General features: G+C 39.6%; 2 protein-coding genes across 3 annotated transcripts in view; one reads left to right on the forward strand and one right to left on the reverse strand.

The window, feature by feature from the left end:
- Positions 1–436: 436 nt before the first annotated feature.
- On the reverse strand, positions 437–12302 carry hat1 (histone acetyltransferase 1). Of its 2 annotated transcripts, XM_034213352.1 has the most exons (11): positions 12069–12302; positions 11125–11196; positions 10930–11005; positions 9480–9600; positions 5528–5704; positions 5120–5241; positions 4400–4504; positions 3920–4026; positions 3218–3369; positions 2677–2793; positions 437–1084 (listed from the first exon to the last, which is right to left on the reverse strand). In XM_034213352.1, exons 1-11 carry the CDS (start codon positions 12073–12075, stop codon positions 914–916), a joined length of 1227 nt encoding a protein of 408 aa, XP_034069243.1. In that variant the 5' UTR covers positions 12076–12302; the 3' UTR covers positions 437–913. The 2 variants fall into 2 exon arrangements, with proteins under 2 accessions (XP_034069243.1, XP_034069244.1); XM_034213353.1 differs by lacking the exon at positions 2677–2793.
- The window catches only part of LOC117544371 (calcium-binding mitochondrial carrier protein Aralar1-like), a 28134-nt gene continuing 22673 nt past the window's right edge, over positions 12230–17690 (forward strand). The window contains exon 1 of the mRNA XM_034213343.1: positions 12230–12265. The gene's annotated coding sequence lies outside the window, so the exon portion shown is untranslated. The remainder of the gene's footprint in view (positions 12266–17690) is intronic.

A 17690-nucleotide genomic window follows, 5' to 3' on the forward strand; every position in this document is an offset into this window, starting at 1 on the left:
TTTCATCTAGCATCGTCAAGTCAATGTGTTCAATACTGTCCATACTATGGTTTATTTCAATACATTCAACTACAATTTCCATTAGCCTAATCTTTGGGTTTTGTGCTAATGAGAAAAATATTAGCATGCTACACTAAACATGATAGCATATCAAAGGGAGCAAGTGGGCAGGCTTCATGTCTTTATGTTGCCTCAGAGATGCTAGCATGGCTGTAGTGTAGACTCTTAAACTTGCAAGTCTACTGTGAGGCTGAAATACTGTGTGGTGGAGTTCTCTTAAATGTGCAACATCCTGAGTATTAGTTTTAATATATTTGTTTACGAGATAACTTTGTGTTAACCTGTCTCTTATGTCCAAATTAAAAACAAACAAAACATTTTTTGTTGTTGTACATATTTAAACAAAATGAAAAAATATACAATGACAATAACAGGATTTGAGCAAAAATACAAAACAGTATTTTTATTTTCAGTATGAAGTGCTTCAAAACACACATTGGGAATCGTTTTTGACAAAAGATCTTAAAAAATGTCTATGATGGAGAAGAAGCAGGGTTTCTCTGCAGGGTTGTAGACCTCTTATAACCTGTGAAATATTACATATCCCTTAATCTCACACAATGTGATTAAACTGATGGGACAGACAGGAAGTCTCAACCCTCCAGCTGCAGCTTTCTCCACTACTGTATGAACACCAGGCGGAAAAACAAAGGTCTCCACTACAATCTACCCCTGACTCAGCCACAAAACATCTTTAACACTCTTTAATTAAAACAGTGACTTTCTCACATCAAGAGAGTTTCCTCTTGGTTGCAGCTGAAGCCTGTGGTGATGGGGGCTTTGTACAGACAGGGCAGACCCCCTGTATGTCTGAGAGGGGCGGCCTCCAGGCCAGCAGCATCTCAGAGTCTGATCATGCGTGAGTCGCAATCCTCTCAATGATCCTCCTGTAGTCTTCCACAACAACCTGATAACTTTTCTCCAGCTCCTCGTGCTGCGTCTGAGTGTCCATCTGATCCACGTGGGACAACAGCTCCTCCGGCCGCAGGCACTTCTTCATCTTCGCCATCTCCCTCTGATTCTTCTGCACGACATCAACAGCACAAACACAGGGGAGGTCAAAGTCATATAAACCTGTTATTCATCTTCATTTACGTGCCACGTTCTTATAAGCAACAACTAATTGTAAATATATCAATAAGAGGCCAGAAATTAGATACTGCATTATCTACTCTAGTAGTTATCATTCCCAATAGTTACAAATCGCAATAAATGGCCATGCCTATATATTACATCTGTATCATAATACTAAACATTATATGTTGACAGATAGTATATGCATACAGTGCTATCATTTGATAGATTTGATTTTGCCTGAATACTGTAGACTGGCTCTTTATGTGGTCAACTTGTCCATTGAGGTAACTAAGCTAACTTTTCCTTAATGGCTCACTACTGATCTTTTATACATTAGTAACTTATTTATTAAGAAACAAATCCATCAGCTACAGTTTGCTATAAAGCATGGCTTATTAGACAGCGTATCAAGATTTGCGGTGAAATCAGAAAGCTGAGAGGTTCTTGACATGGACGGAGAAAGTACAAATAACCTCAGTTTAGTGCAGTCTGCTGCTTTGCAAATCCTGCACGCACATATATGCAGACGTGGTCACTGGGGAACTGGGGGTAAGAGCAGAAATGTATAATCCCCCTCGCATTCACAGCGCCTTCTGCCATTCAACTAACTACATGCTAAATCTCCTCAGGGAAGGAAAAAGGCTCTGCATCTGGCCACCAGATCTTTCCTTGCCACTCTCCCAAGGATTCCTACTTCCCGCTTTACCACATAGGTCATTTCCACGTCAGAGTCTGCCTCTTTTTTCTAAGACATGCGGTTACCCTGCTGACAGAAAATGCTCTAATGGCTGGTATGCAAAGTCTCAGTGAGCAGCTCAAACACACAATGTCACAAGCAAACAGGATGTAGGGCATCATGTGTTGCTGAGCACCGATCTACGCAGCGATCCCCACCGGCAAGTCGGGTAAAACAGAATCAGAGAAGCATAGGCTATTCTGTTCATCAGGCTTACGACCGTTGAACTACATGTCTGATACTCTAAGAAAACTTGCCCAAAGAACACGAGAAAACAACAAAAACGATTTTAGAAAATCGCAGTTTTCCCTGATAAAGTCTGAAAAGCGCTGCAATAGCAAAGCTACAGAACGCTGAATAGAAGCATCTTTTTGACAAAGTGCTCAAACACTTTTATGAAGAAACGCTCTCTCCAAGAAATGCAAATCCTGACTAATGACATGTGCCTGAATAGAGAAAAGCTCCAGCAGCAAAATCACAGACGCCTGGTGCGCCCTATTGTGGCTGTAACAATACAGCACAAGTAATCTATCCATTTTAACAGGACTGAAGATCATTTCTTTTTGCTGTTTTGAAAGGTAACTCAATAAACTGACAATATGGAGCTGTAAGCCGCTCAACTGTATGCCACACATGGGCCACTTTGCTTCCTTTCCTGAACAGCTGAAATGGGTTTCTAAAAAAGGTAGAGTACCTCTGATTGACAGCAACTGAGTTGACATTCTGATTTATTTCTGATCAAATAAGGAAGCCACTTTATGCACCCTCTGGCATGTAAAGCACTCGGATGATAAAGCACTCACCCTGTATGGTCCAAATAGCCTCTTCTTCACCTCCAAACGGTACGCTCTTGCTTTGTCTTCATCACTCATGTCTGTGGCTCTCAGGCGCAGGATTTCATACACTCTCCTTGCATGTTTCTGTATAAAAGAGAGACCAATATCCTTTATTCAAATCCTTTGTTACTCAATGATTTTATGTAGAGCACAAGTGTGCCACATTTTGAGCCAAACAAGAAGATAAAAAGCATCGAGGACTAAGCTGCTAACCAGGTTTTTAACGTTTTGTTTTGCCATGTTAGGAGAACATGGTGGATGACATAGCGAAGTCAAATGTTTTCAAATATGCCAAACTAAACCATGTTCAAACTTCTTAAAATGTGATCATTTACTACTTTTTCTTGGTTGCATAATAACTGTAGTTTTAGATTGTTCTCTGAACTAAACACGAAACATGAAGGCGTCACCTCTGGGTTCTACAGTTTGTGATAAGCTTTGCCTCACTACTTTCTAACATCTATTGAACACAGAACACATTATCACTGGATGTAGTGTCATACAGCACCTTGTTAATTTTCAACTTGTCCTGTGCTTCTTTGGCCATGTCCGCCGAGAAGCCGAGAGGCAGCTTGTCCGCGGTGAAGGACGGCAGGCCTTGGCAAAGCTTCACCAGCACATAGTCTCTCAGCTTCACGTAGCTCTCAGAGGGGTCTTCAGCTGATAACAAACACATCAAGCACACAATTAAAAAAGGTAAACAGTAGTTTTCAAACGGTTTCAATAGACAACAATGCGAGATTGTTTAAATGTTTGTGTTGGAGGATTAGAGTTAGGATTCTTTGGGTCTACAAAAAAGGGCAAAAACTGACACATTTCAAAACTTTTTCAAGAAGCTATTTATAGAAAGTAATGAATACATATTAGTTGAGGCCAAACAAACAAACTTCTATCAGGAATGTCTGTCTATTTAACTGCTAAATGACATTTTGTGAAAAGGATTCCTATTCCTCAAAGGATGCCTCTTTAGTATTCATCCTCCGTCTCCATGCATAGAAACTCTTTCCATCTAACTAGCTTCAGTTGAGCCTCTCTGCACATTCTGGTATACATGCCAGCCTTTCAAATGAATGTAACACCTACATCCACCAACTGCTGAGTCAAATCATTTCAACTGTTTGTGGGAGACATGCGGATCTGAGATGAAATGTTCTTCCACGCCCTCTTAATCGCAAGGTGACTGCTGTTAAAGAAATAACCAGATGCTCACCTGTGATGTCTTGCACTTTGGGCAGGCTGCAGTAAAATCTGTGCACTGCCTCCAGAAGCTGAGCGCCGTGACCTTCTCCTTGGAACGGAGGCAGGATCAACATTTGGCTGTTTTAGTTAAAGGGCAGACAGACACGCAAAACAGATCCAATGAGAAAACCGGTTTGTTCAAATGAGTCACAAAACAAATCTATGTAGCATCGTTGTGGTAATTCTGAGCAGAGACTCTCTGATTTAACACAGTAAATAATTGTTATCCTGATCCATCAATGCAACAAATCAAATCACATCAAAAGCTTATCTATAAAGTTGTTTTCAGATACTAATCACCCTGGTTTGGTAATGAAACAAAATCTGGTTGAATGGTTGGCTATATAAGCCAGTAATTTGGGCTCTTTGGGAAGAGGATAAAGAAATGTATAATTTTCCACTCCTTTTCCATACAAAAGAATGGGAAGGCACGTGCTGCCCCGGCAATTACCTTACACGTGGTCGGGTTTTGTCTGGGTACACGTAGTAATTATAAACTGTCATGTAGCCAACAGTCGCGTAGAGAGTCTCCCCATCTTTATTGTACTTTTCAAATCTGCAGATAAAACACAAAGGCAAACAGGTCAATTACAGGCACACTCCCATGCAGTGTCCATTTTAGCCCTCTCTGTTCTCATGCCCACCCTTCATCCCCCCCCCCCCCGCCCAACGTCAGCATGTTAGAGCAGCCAGGCCCCGATTGGTACACCTGCTGCAACCTGAATACATTATGCACTTAATTGGAGTACTGCAACTTAGAGGAAGAGAAGGGGTTGGAGGAGGGACTGAGCTCCTCAAAATCACTTCAGTCCATTTTCCCCATTGTCAGTATTAATAGTTGCCAGGGTAAAGAAAACACTGGCAGAGGCTCTTTTTACTGTTAAAGACATTGTTCAGTGTATCAAAAGACAACAGAATTCAATTCAGCTCTTGCCCCTGAAAAATGTGAAAAGGGCTTTGGGCACAAAAGAAGCTCTTGCCTGATCAACAATTCTACTATGGGGGAAATATAATCAAACTGGCCTGGTAATTGGTCACAAGCGCCACAAAGGAGGGCTTTGTTTTTCAATGACACAAAAAAGGCTTTAGGGTAGGGGTGCGTGTAGAGGAGGGTGTGGGGGGGGGGGGGGGGGGGGGGGGGAGTATGATGTCAATTAAAGAGGGCACTCACACAAGAAAGAAGTCCCAACGATCGTCGTCGGCGTCGATGAAGCTGGCAGTCTCTATGAACCACATGAGGAAGGTCTGCAGGCGCTTGTGGTAGTCGTGGAATCCCGCGCAGTTAACATCAACCTGGGGAGAAAGCAGCAAAGACAATAGGGTTTCGAGTCAAATCTCAGCCTAGCCATGTTTATTTTATTAGCTTTTCTTTTTAATGACTGATTTTAAATGCCATTTTCTTAATCTCTTTCATTTTTTGTAAAGCACTTTGAATTGCCTTGTGTTGAAAAGTGCTATATAAATAAACTTGCCTTGCCTTGCCTTGCCTAGCCATTACACCATAAGAGTAACGGTGACTATAGAAGGTTCAAACTGATATCAGAATCTGTGTTGAGGCAGGAGTAGGTGATGCTTGTACCTTGTGAATCTGGTACGTGAGGTCCCCTGCGTCCTCGCTGTGGACGGTGTACGTGTGAAGCAGCGTGCCGAACGGCTGGAAATTGGCCTCCTTCTCCAGCAGTGAGATGAAGTCGTCACTGTTGCAGGTGAACCCAGCGGGAATTATCTCCCGGATCTTTCCTTCGATGTCATCTGGCTGCATAACACAATGTGCATGAATTAAATCATGCAACAAACACATCAGTAATGGGAGAAACACATTTCCATAAATCTGACTAGTTGGGTGTTTTCTAATACATTTAAAATATACTTTTTGTTTTGTAGAGGCTTTATGAGACTAGAAATGTTTTTTCATTGATCAAGCAAGAGAAGAAAACATGAAATAAATCCTATTAAGTTAAACTGGAAGCTTACAAGTGGCGTGCCAATGAAAAGAAAACCATTAGGCAATTAAAACTGTCAGCTGAGCAGAGGCCAGAGCAGCACCCCCCACCCTCCCCGGTGAAAAGACCACTTAAATCAGTACATTTACTACTTATGTGAAACCATGAATATGTGATGAAGTTGCCACAATAAACGCATTTCTGCTTCTCACTGGGAAATTAAACCTTGTGAATTGATCTCAACTTAACAAACCTTTGGGGCATCCATAAAAGAGGCCTCTCCTCTAATCCTGCCAAGTGAACCCAATCAAATGAATTTGCCCTTGCGTTTTTCAAAGAGCCTCGGAGACAAAGGGGCCCTACCCTTGGACTTTTTACTCAGTGCAACCTGTGGTTAGTTCAGCTGTAATGTTTGCATTGTATCCATTTCCACAAGGATTGACATGAGAACACTTTGCTAAGCAGCCCTTTCACACCATTTACATGTGTGATGGGCATTATTGCCGCACAGAGACCCTTGCTGCTCAGCATTGAAAACTGGGAAATGAAGAAGGTCTGAGCAAAATGCACTACAAAAGGCTAATACAACACACTGCTAATTCCTCCCCCTTTTCAGACATCAGCTAATATCTAACTGGAAGTAATGCACCTGCAGCTGAATGCCTCTTAACCATTGTAATTGTTCAGCCACATTTCTAAGGAACAAGGACCATACTTAAAAGGCCATGGACAAACAAGTCCATTTGTCCCGAGCACTCTCCTACATACTAGACACTAAATTGCACAGCCTTCCAGAATAGATGCCTTCGTTTAGCATGAATATAACTTAACAAAGTACCTTTAGAACATTTTGTTAATGTCTTTGATTTCTAACAATAAGCACAAAGGGAGTACAAACTATCTAATTTGTTGTGTTATTTCATCTCTTTACTCGCTCCAAAGACCTTACTTTATTCAAAACTGGCACTCGTTTGGATTCATTTGTAAAGTATTGACCAACATTTTAAAAGTTAAACCATATTTACCCATCCATATTGAGTAAGAAGAGTACAAATAGAGTAAGAATAAAAAGTAATGATGTAACTACCATGAGCATTGGACAGTTTCCAGCTCATGTGCACAAAAGGTCTGGCAGTAAAAATCAGTGTTTTTGGTGAGAGGTCCTAGATTATGGTGTTTTTTGGCCGATTTAAAGTGGAGAAGGTGATGTGGTGGTAAGAGTCTTGTATCAGCGTGGCAGCTGCATAAACTCCATCTCTGCCTCCCCTCCCCTCTCTTCTCTCACCAGCTGCACCGCACCCCGACCGTCCACATGCACTCAGAGACAAACACTCTTCAGATGCAGCCTGAACTCTGCTGCTCTCTCACTCTCTACCTCTACACCAGCTGCACTCAAACCCTTAACAAGGTGAACACTCAGGGGTCAACGCTCAACACTAAAGTAGTGGCACACACAGACAGTAAGCCAGCCATCACATTTCAGTTTGAATATCAGCTTCAAACTATGTTCCCCAAAAAGTCTAATGGCTCTCTTAAGGTTTAAAAACAGTCAATTGGTTGCCATGGCACTCTTTATTTGAGTTACCAGAGATGAAAGTAATGTCGAATGCCATTCGGAAGGAAACATCGCAGCTGCATAACGGCTGTGTATTGGTAAGCATCTGGCAATACAATATGCATCATGATACAGGGGCCACAATTCAATATATTGCAATACTGTAAGCAAAGCAATCCATTAACTCTAATTTGAGGATATTTTAATGTTGTGAAGTTCACCCAGCCATATGCAGGAAACTACTGTAATCAAGCCTCATTTAAGAATCAAATATTGGTAAAACATGCAAGTACAGTAGCTTCCGAGTGGCTGGTAAACTTTGAACAATCACTGGCCGTTTGGGTGGCAACTAATAACTATTTTTGTATACCCTGGTCATATGTATGAAATCTGAGAAACAGTATATTTACTATTTTATTCAATCAGGACAGTTACATTTATCACATACCCTGAAACGTCCAACAACCAAGTTATCCATTAAAAATCATAATAAATGAATACAGTATGAATACCAATCAATATATTCTTACAACTCTATGTTTCATTGGAACATTGATGCTTCAAGTTGATCCACCAAATCCCATAAGTGTCCCTCACTAGCAGCAGTTGAAGGCCACATTGTCCAGAGGGAGCCCCCGCTGTTTCCGGACAGGACAGATGTCCCACAGTTGAATCATCTGACCTCAATAGGGGCCCTGGCTGGTTCTTGTACTCGTTTGTCTGTTTGCTGCATTGACAGGAAATATTCAAAGCGGCCAGTGGCCTTTTGTGAAGTCTCAGAGAAGGAGCTACCAGAACATTAAAGAATGTTGCGTTACTGTCAGCTTCTGTCCAAATACTGTCTGTTCATATGGAAATGTGTGTGCCAGGCAATTGGAAGAAAACGTTTAACATACTACGCAGTGAAACTATCAGAAGAATGTTCAAACTAATTGCCAATTCATTAGCAGAGAAATAAAAAGGGTTGCATCACATAAAACAACTGAATATAAACCTACTGAAGATTAGTTGACAGAAATCAAACCTCAGCGATTTTGACTGTTGATGACTTGAGCAACAATTTGCTCCTGGAAATACATGTGCTGGATATCCAACTGGGTCACATTACTTCTCCTGCTGATTCAATCACACAAACCTCAAAAAATCAATGCCTCACCTAAGACCCCACATACAAACCTTTTTAAAAAACCCGTGTCTTCCGACAGGGAGGAGTAGGATTAGTGATCTGGCGCAGGGGGCCATGGTGGGCTGAGATTTAGTCTAACAAAACAGGAGATCTCTTACAGGAATAATGTCACCACCCAGAGAGGCTCCGAGTTACTTCAGTACGTGAAGAAACAACATTATGGTAGCAAAGACTGCTCCGAAGAGAGCGACTCAGGTCCATCTACTCCATGTCAACAAACGTCTATCGTACAATCCTGATGTCATAACATTATGGTGACAACATTATGGACACTGTTAAACACCTGAACTGTTGAAACAACATCCACAATATTCATCTGGTTGCTACTTAAAAATGATGTATCCATTTACCTAATATATCATATTTCAATGACTTGCATATAGACTCTTATTGCACTTTTTTAAACTGTTTTTCTTCTTGTATTTACTTGCACTATATTTTTCTGTTTATCTGTGTTTTGTGTTGCACTGTTGGAGAAGCCTGTGACAAGATGTTCATCGACATAACTACACTGCAGCTATGTCCGTTTGACAAATAAAGAACCTTGAACAACCACTCAGTAAAGCTGCATAGTATTTGTCTGACAAACAATTTGATTTACTACATTTCAGATAATTAACAATCTACAGCTTACATTTTGACATTTCACTTTTTCAATCACCAGCTGTGAACTTTGACAAACACAAATGATATGCGATACTTGGTTTCAAAACCAACGACACTCGAAATAGGTCAAATATCTCTTTTCCTAAATAATCAACATGTCACAATGCAGCTTTGGATGAATCCTTTCATTTCAGCAAGAGGCAATGTGCTTTCATTACACGTGATAACATGCATGTCTTACCTCCACACAATCGAACGTCTCGGTGACTTTTGAGGAATATTTCACTTTGAAGAGGGTGCTCAGGTTTCCAGCGGTGTAGAACAGCTGTATCTGAAGACCTTTGTATCCAAAAGCGACCTCGCTGCAGACAAATGGATTGGAATCATTACAAATCCAAAACAAGGTTACATATTTTACTAACCCAACCCTTACAAAGAGAAAACAATAAGACAGCTGTTTTATGTGGTGAGCAGTCTAGGTTTATTTCATATCAAGGGAATAAAATACACCGCACCATTATTCCTATTTAATTAAATATACACCTGGAGTGAATGATAAATGCTTACTGTAGGCCCTGTCGATTATTACAGCGTGTTGCATGGTTTCTTTCAAAACTACATCACTGGCAGTTTATGGCAACATAGATTTCATCATTATGCAACTGTGTGATTGAGCTTTACTAGCAATTATGCTTGCTGAAATAATTAATGCCCCAATTACAGAGTTCCCTTCGAGCTGATTGCAGCGAGAGCGAGAAATAACCAATCCTAGTTTTGACTAATTTAGAAATACAATTCAGAGCATAATGACACACCACTGTAACCCGACACAGAGAAACAGGTGTCAACGCCAACACAAGGTAAGTAGCAACGCCTCTTTGTGCGTCACATTGGGGTTATTATGTGACTCCACAGCTTTTTGTGCGACTACAATAACACGAGACTGACCTCTGTTCATGTTCACATGTTCTAAAATGTGCCTTCCTTACACAAAACATCCCTCTACCAAAATAACTCTGAAACAGACTTCGTATTTGCAGGTATTCAATATGTAAAGAAAATACTTGATGATTTCAAACATGATGGATGATAAGAGTTAAAAAAAACAAAACCTAATAAGATAATCAGATTACAGTAAAGACAGGTGATAAAGGTCAGAGAAAGTTGACTATAGCCATAAATGACTGAATCAAATCCATGGCTGTATATTGACGATGTGATTCATGTTGGGTTTAGATAGAGTGTCTATATGAGGATGAAAGGTTAGGAAACACACATTTTGAACTGTCCTTGCCTCAGTTATCAGTTATTGTTTTTGCTACAATTACAAAAGTTTATTTAGATATTTCCATTTCACACTTTAGGCTCAAACTGATAGTATTAAACTATGAGTCAATCTATAACATCTTAAAAAGAGCATTGAAAAATAACATTGCACTCTTAAGTTGACGTGTTAAAAGGACCACGTGACTCTAATTTAAAAACATTCAAAACTACCATCAAGGTGTATTTGTATGTAAAACAGTAGACACCATTTCTCTTTGGCCATTAGATAAACTGAGTGTTCCTGGCAGCTCACATGTTTTTGTTTTGACTTTGGTGAAAGTGAGGCTTTTTTTTTTTTAAAGGGAAAACTAATTTCTGTATCAGTAAAACAACAATGTAAAAGTCAAGATGATGATGAAACTCACTCATCTCCATAAACCTGGTGGCTGAACTCAGGGTGGAATGTAGTGCTGTCGTCCTCAACATCCTCTGGAAAGCGAACTGAGCGAAGAAGACAGAGTTTGACCAAGTTAAGTGACAAACAACCCAATCTTACAAAACCATGTCAATGCAAACAAATACCTATTATACATTTACAAAGAACGCAACAATAAACATACCCAGCTTCATGCATATAGCTTCGTTGGTGTCACACTTGTATTCAGCCAGTTTCTTCTCCATGGTGTTTATTGCTGAGGAAACATACACAAACCATGTTGAAATTGTATGTTTTTCTGAGAGTTTAATTAATGTGTCTTACACATTAACAGTGGTGCTGATTCCTAAAAAGAACAGCACATTAAAAAGGTGTTCCTTTCATATGAACATACATGTCAACAGCTTAGTGAGCCGGATGAAATACAATTGCATTTAGTTTCTAAATTAAAGCACAGTAATGAAGACACAGTTGACAAATTCGTGGGGTCTAAATAAATGTAAATAATGTATGTCTTTCCCTCCTTTTTAGCTCCACAACTTCTTCTGTCATCAGAAACATGCGGATGAAAATACAAGTAGCACATGCTGACCAATAACAATCCTTAACCCCAGCTTTTTATTGCATTAGCTCCCTCTTTGTAATACGCGGAGTGACAGAGAAAGAACTGAATCATAAATGGCATGATAAGGTAAAACATGTTTATCCTTTGATCTGGCAACGCTAACTGTTGTGCAAAGATAAACTACCATGCTCTTACATCAGTCAGGAACGAGTAGGTTACGTTATGTTGTGTAGAAAAGGGCATAACAGCTAACATAACGGTAAGTATGCCAGCATCGATCCATTGCCTCGAGGAACACATTCAACCTGGCACCCAGGCGTTACATAAACACACAAACACACAGTAAGATATGACAGCCTGGTAGCATGCTAACGTTAGCAGGCAGGCCCCCACTGCTGCTTTGTAATGTTAGCTTAGCTAGCTGTGTTTTGAACAGAACATTACCCGCTGTACAACGCCAGCGGGGCTTAAAGCGGGACCAGCGACCAGTATTCGTTGTATATCCGTTAAAACGTTAAAACGAAGACATTAGTATTAAAGCATGAACACATTTAGCCTCTTACCCGCCATTTCTGCACACTGTGATGAGAGGAGCTGTGTTGTCCCAAAAGACCCGCGGAATCAGGACGACTTCCGGGTCCTCGTGTTTCCGTGGAAACAGGATGTAGCTTTATTTTGGCTCCTAACTTTACGTCAAATTAACTTTGTAATGTGAATACAAATGTACTCGTGAACAAAAAAATACTGATAACACGGGAAGGTGAGTTCAATTAAAGAAAGACCTTTTTACAAACTGATGTTGTCATGATACGGAAGCCCATAGAAGCCAGAAGCTGAAACATTTTCAAAATAATGACGAAGTATCACAAACATACTGAGTGGAAAGCTTCTCTTTATTACAAGTTAAGTGTGTCACTGTTTTTAATGTTTTCTATTTGTATAACTCACTTAGAGGATTTTTTTCTCGGCTGAGCAAGATAGCAGTTGTTTGTTGTTTTCTTTTACTTTTTATTTATTGGCTTATTTCATTAAACAGATGCTCTTTGTTCGGAATATTTATAAACTCATATTTGTACATATAGCATAGGTACATCTCAACAAGGAAGAGAAGAAACAAAGATAACACTGAAATACACTTTTTTTTTAAATATAAGCAGTAATATATTTAGAGTTAAATGAAAGCTGATTACAAAGCAACAACTCATACAGTTAATATTTAGCCATGGGTCTAATAAAACAGAGGGATGATTTCACAAATATTCATACACTCTACATAGGCCTACACCTGTTCATAAACACACAGTAGGCTTGTTTAAGACAAGCGAGACCTGCGCAGTTGCGATTGTCACTACCCGATGTGAAGCTCTGCCCGATCTGCAGTGCGCATGTGCGAGATGGTCCGCCATATTGGACAACTCCGGACGGCATCCGAAGTAGGACAATATTGACACAGTGGCTTTTGACAAAGCTAAAAAATAAACGAGAGAGAGATGAGTTATTGTTATGACAACGTGACTTCACTATTATTTAACAACTCTTTTTATTGGGTTCTTTTATTTGGGGTTAAGTACATTGTCAGAATAAGTGAGAAATGGATTTAACTTCTGTTAGACATCTATCATACTGAATACATATTTACTGTGAATGTGTGCAAAAATGTATGGCATAGGCTATAGCTGTCTAACAAAAAAAACGCAACTAGAAAGACTACGAATCCCAGAATCCCGGTCCCGCATGCTGGCTCTTACGGAACCGACTAACTCCCCTTTTGTGTATGTACAGCTCTCAACATGCCCAGACTTGTAGTGATTTTCACCTCTTTTAATACTTTTCGCATAATTCTGAAAGAAAGAAGTGAAATGTGCCAACGTGACGGCCGTCTTGGTGAGTGGTGCGAGACGGGAGATGTAGTTCATTGAGCGGTTTCACACAAAAAAAAGTGTTACTTCACAGTTTTACGACACATTTTTATTTTTTTGACTTGTAAAATTATCTTTTAAATTGACAAACATCATATGTGTAATTTGTGGCACAATTCAAACGGGATCGAAAGATAATCTTTCTCTCTCCATTGACTTCAATACATAATTTTTCCAAAATAAGGTCCCATGGAGCTCGACTGGAAGGGGAGGGACTTCGCCTCTCTATGCATGTAGGTAGCAGCGCCATATAGATAGAATAGTAGCTGGCTTGCATGAGAGCAATTATTAAAAGTAGGATGGTTATCACAGGGTTTGTTGGGTAAATCCACATAATATTAAAGGTAGGGTAGGTAAGTTTGAGAAACCGGCTCGAGATACACTTTTTGTTATATTCCATGGAATGCTCTTAACATCCCGATAGCTATGAATATCTTAAGTGCTTTGACAAAAAATCCAGTCCCGACACGGACACGGGCTAAAATAACTGGATGGCTACCTGGCTGTGTGTTGGAGGAGGGGCTCTGTAAGGAAGTGGCAGATTTTTTCAGGTGGTGTATTTTCAAATTCTAGCGCACTCAAGCTGGTTTCTCCAAAATTACCTACCCCACCTTTAAGTTTATAATATAATAAAATAGAATTTTTTTCAATTTCCTAGAGCCCGTAGTAATGTCTACTAGATTACGCCTTAGACTGAAAAGCAGATATTTGATTCAAGTATTGTCTGTTGGACAGTCACTAACAAGAAACGTAAGTACAGACATGCCACCAACGTAAGGCAAGGCAAGGCAAGTTTATTTATATAGCACTTTTCAACACAAGGCAATTCAAAGTGCTTTACAAAAAATGAAACAGATTAAGAAAATGGCATTTAAAATCAGTCATTAAAAAGAAAAGCTAATAAAATAAACATTAAAAGAAAAAATACATGGATAAAAGTTACAGTGCAGTCAATTAAACATTAAAAGAAAAAAGTACATGGATCAAAGTTACAGTGCAGTCTAAGATATCAATAGTTCAATTAAAAGCAGCGACAAAAAGAAAAGTCTTCAGCCTGGATTTAAAAGTAGTCGGCAGCGTTGCAGCGGACCTGCAGGTTTCTGGGAGTTTGTTCCAGATATTTGGAGCATAATAACTGAACGCTGCTTTACCATGTTTAGTTCTGACTCTGGGGACAGAAAGCTGACCAGTCCCTGAAGACCTGAGAGATCTGGATGGTTCATAATTTAGCAGGAGGTCAGAAATGTATTTTGGGCCTAAACCATTCAGTGCTTTATAAACCAGCAGTATTTTGAAATCTATTCTTTGACACACAGGAAGCCAGTGTAAAGACTTCAGAACAGGAGTGATGTGATCCACTTTCTTAGTGTTAGTGAGGACTCGAGCAGCGGCGTTCTGAATCAGCTGCAGCTTCCTAATAGATTTTTTAGTGAGACCTGTGAAGACACCATTGCAGTAGTCGAGTCTACTGAAGATAAAAGCATGGACAAGTTTTTCCAAATCCTGCTGTGACATTAGTCTTTTAATCCTAGATATATTCTTTAGGTGATAGTAGGCTGATTTAGTAACAGTTTTAATGTGACTGTTGAAACTCAGGTCAGAGTCCATGACTACACCTAGATTTCTGGCTTTATCTGTTGTTTTGAACATTGCAGACTGAAGCTCAGCGCTAACTTTTATACGTTCTGACTTGGCTCCAAAAACCATTACCTCAGTTTTATCTTTGTTTAATTGGAGAAAGTTCTGACACATCCAGTCATTGATGTGTTCAATGCACTTACTCAGTGTTTGAATTGGAGCATAGTCTCCTGGTGAAATTGTTACGTACATTTGTGTGTCATCTGCATAGCTATGGTAACTTATTTTGTTGTTTTTCATTATCTGAGCCAGTGGTAGCATGTTAAAGAGAAGAGGCCCCAAGATGGAGCCTTGAGGAACCCCACATGTCATATTTGTCAACTCAGATGTGTATTTACCTATAGAAACAAAGTTGTTTCTGTCCTTTAAGTAGGATTCAAACCAATTTAGAACTGTTTCCGAAAGTCCCACCCAGTTTTCCAGTCGGTCTAGTAATATGCTGTGGTCAACAGTGTCAAACGCAGCACTGAGATCTAATAATACTAACACTGAAGTTCTGCCACTGTCTGTGTTTAAGTGGATGTCATTAAAGACCTTTACAAGAGCAGTCTCAGTGCTGTGGTTTGGACGAAAGCCTGACTGGAACACATCAAAACAGTTATTTAAATGCAAGAAATTACTCAACTGTTGAAAAACAACTTTTTCAATGATTTTACCTAGAAATGGCAGGTTTGATATGGGCCTGTAATTGTTCATTACTGAAGCATCTAGATTATTCTTTTTTAAGAGCGGTTTAATGACTGCAGTTTTTAGGGCCTGTGGAAAAATACCTGAGTGAAGAGATTTGTTTACTATATGAAGTAGATCTGAGGCCATGCAAGGCAAAACATCTTTGAAAAATCCTGTTGGAATAATATCAAGGCAGCAGGAGGAGGATTTCAGAAGTTGAATAATGTCCTCTAGGTTTTTATCATTAATCTGATGGAATTGTGTCATGGTGTTTGAATTGATGTTAAGTGGAGATAGGGACAACACATTTGCTGTTCCTGATACAGAGGCACTGACTGCTTGTCTGATTTTCTGAATTTTGTCAGTGAAAAAGGAGGCAAAATCATTGCACGCCCTGGTGGATAGAAATTCAGAGGCTACTGACACTGGGGGGTTAGTTAGTCTGTCGACGGTAGCAAACAAGGCACGTGCGTTGTTTTTGTTTTTGGTAATGATGTCAGAGAAGAACGATTGTCGTGTGTTTTTTCAATTCCAAATTATAAAGGCCAAGTCTCTCTTTATAGATTTCAAAGTGAACCTGGAGATTTGTTTTTCGCCACCTGCGTTCAGCTTTTCGACATTCTCTTTTTTCTGTTTTCACGGTCATGGCCTTTCTCCATGGAGATATTTTCTTGCCAGACACTTCCTTTACCTTAGTTGGAGCAATGGCATCTATAACATTTTTAATTTTTTTAATTAAAATGATCTACTAGCTCATTTACTGAGATGTTAGCAGGGGCAAGTGTGGAAGAAAAATTCTGAGTAAACATTTCCCTAGTGTTTTCAGTTAAATATCGCTTTGTGGTTACCTCTTTTTGAACATTTTTGTGAACAGAAATAGAGCTCTCAAAGAAAACACAGGAATGGTCAGAGAGTGCAACATTAGTCACCACAACCTTAGAGATATTCAGACCCTTTGAGATAATTAAGTCCAGAGTGTGCCCCTTATTGTGCGTGGGCTCCGTCACATGCTGAGTCAGTCCATAGCTATCAAGAACACAAAACAGTTCTTTAGCCCCTCTGTCCTGGGGGTTGTCAACATGGATGTTAAAATCACCAACAATGACTAGACGGTCAAAGTCAATACACACTATAGACAGCAGTTCAGTAAAGTCATCAAAAAAGCTTGCACAGTATTTGGGTGGTCTATAGATATTTAGGAACAGAGCTCGAGAGGAGCATTTCAGCTGAAGGGCCACATATTCAAAAGAATCAAAGTTTCCATACGATGTCTTCCTGCATTGAAGGGAATCATTGAACAGAATAGCAACTCCAACTTTTACGTACTGTAAAAGAAGCACATTTTTAGTATATGGTTTTGAGATAAATCAATTATCGATACTGTTTGCATCTATCTATCAATCAATAGTCGTTTCCACATTATTCGGAACTCTTGAAAAAAAATAGATTGTTCAGGCTTTACAATATCTCAGGATTATTACATTGAATTGTCAACACGGTTCTGAAAAATAGGAAATATTAGTTGTTCTAACACATTTTGGATTCTTCATGTATAACATAACTATTTTTACACACGAAAAAAACAACTGAAATTGACTCATGGGGGAAAGTGCAATTGTGAACATCCCCCTGAGCCCGGGTAATGCTGTGCTATCATCCCGGCCTCAGCTATTCTGTCCTCCAGGTGCACCAATGAATGACCTGCCCAGTCATGTTTAAGCCACTGTAATTTTACCTCGACACTGTCAGCACTAGATTATCCCTTTCCTGAAACATACCATACCTTTTACAGACCAAAGGCAACAAATTGTGTCTGCATGGAGGCAATGCATGCTGCTTGATCTCTGAACTTCAAACTACAGTCGTTTGGCCAAATGCAGGAAAAAAATATTTCAAAAGAAAAAAGACAAACACAAGTCAATTCTTGTATAGACATTTCCTATAAGAGTCAAGAGTATT

Source organism: Gymnodraco acuticeps, unplaced genomic scaffold (genome assembly GCF_902827175.1).
Source record: "Gymnodraco acuticeps unplaced genomic scaffold, fGymAcu1.1, whole genome shotgun sequence".
Taxonomy (NCBI): domain Eukaryota; kingdom Metazoa; phylum Chordata; class Actinopteri; order Perciformes; family Bathydraconidae; genus Gymnodraco; species Gymnodraco acuticeps.

Coding starts and splice junctions, on each gene's coding strand:
- hat1 (XM_034213352.1), bottom strand. Junction 11,006..11,124: donor AGCTATATGCATGAAGCTGG/GTATGTTTATTG, acceptor TTCTTCGCTCAG/TTCGCTTTCCAGAGGATGTT. Junction 3,370..3,919: donor CAAAGTGCAAGACATCACAG/GTGAGCATCTGG, acceptor GTTTGTTATCAG/CTGAAGACCCCTCTGAGAGC.